The sequence below is a fragment of the Dromiciops gliroides genome, chromosome 2 (assembly GCF_019393635.1).
Source record: "Dromiciops gliroides isolate mDroGli1 chromosome 2, mDroGli1.pri, whole genome shotgun sequence".
In the NCBI taxonomy this organism is placed as follows: Eukaryota; Metazoa; Chordata; class Mammalia; order Microbiotheria; family Microbiotheriidae; genus Dromiciops; species Dromiciops gliroides.
In genome coordinates this window covers 270,401,139-270,404,709 of record NC_057862.1, presented here as the reverse complement: position 1 = coordinate 270,404,709, position 3,571 = coordinate 270,401,139, and the positions used below count along the sequence as shown (strand labels likewise).

Genomic DNA, 3,571 nt, shown 5'->3' with positions numbered 1-3,571 from the left:
AGCCCAACATGATTCTTCTTTGGTGGGAAAGAAGGGGCTGAGGAGCAGAGCGCTCTCTTTGACAGCTTTAGGAAAGACAGACCAACTGGCTGATCTTTGGGAACAGCACTAGTCTGGAGCTCTCTAGTTTGTTCCCTATTCGTTCTGTGCTGAGGAAAGTCCGATGTGGTCAGGAGCAAACTGCAGGGCACGGGTTTGAGAGGGCAATGGGGAGCAGTTCTGGCGGGCTCAGGTGATAATTCAGACTCCATCCCAGCACCAAATCCCCCTGTCCTGCTAGCCCCTTAACCACAGGAGAAAGTAATTTCACTTTTTCATTTTGCAAGTTGATTGAAAAGCAGCATTTACCTTCTCTCTCTCACTCCTCCTCTTTTGCTCTCCCCCACCACGATCCCTCCCTGCTTTCATTCCCTCCTCTTCCTCTCCCCCACCCACCCTAACGACACCCCACAAGAAATCGGGGGGGGGGGGCGGAAGGAGTTGGGGGGAGGGAAAGGAGAGAAAAATGTCTCGGGACCCGTCTCTCCCTCTCTCTTCTTTTAAGACTTAAAAATCCTGACAAGTGAAACTTAAAGGTGTTTACCTTGTCATCAGCATGTAAGCTAATTATCTCGGGCAAGATGTAGGCTTCTATTGTCTTGTAGCTTTAGTGCCTACGCCCCGCCTCTGGTGGCTGCCTAAAACCTGGCGCCTGGCTAAAACAAACGGAAGGCAGCCCCTGAGCCTCCACTCAATCCAATTAAGGCGGACTTGGTCCACTCCGTTACGTGTACATCCAACAAGATCGGCGTTAAGGTAACACCAGAATATTTGGCAAAGGGAGGGGGAAAAAGCAGCGAGGCTTTGCCTTCCCCCCTCTCCTTTTTTTTTTTTCCTCCTCTTCCTTCCTCCTCTAGCCGCCGCCGAATCATGTCGATGAGTCCAAAGCACACGACTCCTTTCTCTGTGTCTGACATCTTGAGTCCCCTGGAGGAAAGCTACAAGAAAGTGGGCATGGAGGGGAGTAACCTCGGGGCTCCGCTAGCGGCATACAGACAGAGCCAGGTAGCCCAGCCGGCTATGCAGCAGCATCCGATGGGTCACAACGGGACCGTGACTGCCGCCTACCATATGACTGCCGCTGGGGTCCCCCAGCTCTCCCACACCGCTATGGGGGGCTACTGCAACGGCAACCTCAGCAACATGAGCGAGCTTCCTCCTTACCAGGAGACCATGAGGAACAGCGCCTCGGCCACAGGCTGGTATGGGGCCAACGCGGATCCACGCTTCCCCTCCAGTAAGTGTTACCCCACGAGTGGGCAAGAACGAAGGGAATGGGGTGAGTGCGGGGGAGGGGAAGCTTGGTTCGCTGAGGGGACGTCCGGGCAGCGGCGCAGAAGAGTAGAAGTGCAGGGAAGTTGGGGTGGGGGGGTCCTCCCTCTTCTACCTGTCAAGGGAAGCAGAGACAAACAAGAAGGGGTAACAGGTCCTGGGTGTCCCAGACACTACCCAATGGAAAATCTCCCTGTATGTGTCCTTCTCCATACTCCCTTACTTTTCCCCAATACCTCTTTGATAAAGTCTAAGAGAGAGCTGAGGCAGAATAAGATGGGTAGACTGTGTCCTTACATTGGGGAAATGTTTCCTGTGGGAATGAAGCAAGTTGATGGGGGCTGGGGGCGGGGGGGATCGAGTGGCATCAGGGAGCTACCATCGCGGCCTGGCCTGAGATTGCGGAAAAAAGCGAAAAGGGAGTTTAGTCTTGGGTACAAAGCACAGAGTACTCTTTCTTACTTCAGCCTCTGACGAAGTAACTAGAGAAAGGAGGAAGAGAATGCTAAGAGTAAAGAAATAGCAAAGTCCTTTGCTCTGGAGGGCAGGTTTTGCCTTCTATCAATGGCTGAGGGGGTTGACTGGGTTGAAAAGACATGCGGAATATACGGGGTGTGGGGAATTAGAGCTCTTTTAGCCTAAGGTTTGTCCCAGTCCCACAGTTCCAGACCTCTGATTTTCTCTCAAATATGAAGCCCTTCCTTCCTTAAGGTCCTCAGCCTCCTCTTTCTATCCTCCAGACTTTTTCCTAGGGAACTGAGACTTTTGTCTCGACAGAAGCCAGTATGTGGGATATATATATATATGTATGTGTATATATATATATATATATGTATATGTATGTGTGTATATATATATATGTATATATATATGTGTGTGTGTATGTATGTATATATGTGTGTGTGTGTATATATATGTGTGTGTGTGTGTGTGTGTGTGTGTGTGTGTGTGTGTATCGTCCAGAAAGCGCGAAATCTGAATTCCCTGTCTGTGAACTGTAGTTAGGACTACATCTTCCCACAGAAGTCCCTCGAGGACTAGACTGTCTCATTGAATCTTCTAGAAGGGGGGGGGGGGAGAGAAAGAAAGAGAGAGAGAGAGAGAGAGAGAGAGAGAGAGAGAGAGAGAGAGAGAGAGAGAGAGTTTTTCGCTTTAAAAAATAGTAATAATAATGAAAATCCCCAGCCTCCCTTTCCCCTGCCCAGGGGACTGACTCCGCGAGCTGGTGCACAGTATGCCTAGACGGGGCGGTTGGGGCCTAGAGGGGTGGGGTTTGGGGCTGTAGGTAGGGGGACCTGAGGCGGAAAATGTCGCCAAGGTCCCCAGCCCGACCCATGTACTGTTGTCACCTTGCAGTCTCCCGCTTCATGGGCCCCACGAGCGGCATGAACATGAGCGGCATGGGAGGCCTGGGCCCTCTGGGGGACGTGAGCAAGAACATAGCCCCGCTGCAGAGCGCGCCGAGGCGAAAGCGCCGGGTCCTCTTCTCCCAGGCGCAGGTGTACGAACTGGAGCGGCGCTTCAAGCAGCAAAAGTACCTGTCGGCTCCTGAGAGAGAACACCTGGCCAGCATGATCCACCTTACGCCAACCCAAGTCAAAATCTGGTTCCAAAACCACCGGTACAAGATGAAGCGGCAGGCCAAGGACAAGGCCGCCCAGCAGCAGATGCAACAGGACAGCGGCTCCTGCCAGCAACAGCAGCAGTCCCCGCGGAGGGTGGCGGTGCCCGTCTTGGTCAAGGATGGCAAGCCATGCCAGGCGGGCTCCAACGCCCCAAGCGCTGCTGGCCTCCAAGGCCACCAGCAGCAGGGGTCCGCGGCTGCGGCCATCACTGTGTCCAGCAACGGCACTAGCCTGAGCCAGCACCCGAACCACCAGTCCAGCAGCGCTGGTCAGTCCCCGGATCTGGCCCAGCACTCCCGCCAGTCCCTTCGTCCCTCCAAAGCCAAGTGTCCAGCTTGTCCCACCTGAACTCTTCGAGCTCGGACTATGGCGCTGCCATGTCCTGTTCTACCTTGCTATACGGTAGGACCTGGTGAAAGGATTTCATACCAAAAACAAATGAGCCCTCCCTCCACTCTCCATATTTCCCCACTACACCACACACAGATAAGAATCAAATCAGCTGCTCCCACGTTATGTTTCAACTTTTCTTAATAGTCTTTCCCCGTTTAACAAAAGAAACAAAACAAAAACCAACTGCTGGACGTCTTTCTTTTCTGTGCTTTTAAATTTTGTGTGTTTTAATAGAAGCAAAA

At 52.6% G+C, this 3,571-nt stretch overlaps 1 protein-coding gene across 1 annotated transcript; it reads left to right on the top strand.

Annotated features, from left to right (window-relative positions):
- The first annotated feature begins 909 nt into the window (after nt 1-909).
- NKX2-1 (NK2 homeobox 1) lies at nt 910-3,284 on the top strand. Its single transcript, XM_043988018.1, has 2 exons — nt 910-1,276; nt 2,668-3,284. The coding sequence occupies exons 1-2, from the start codon at nt 910-912 to the stop codon at nt 3,282-3,284; spliced, it is 984 nt and encodes a 327-aa protein (XP_043843953.1).
- The last annotated feature ends 287 nt before the right edge of the window (nt 3,285-3,571 follow it).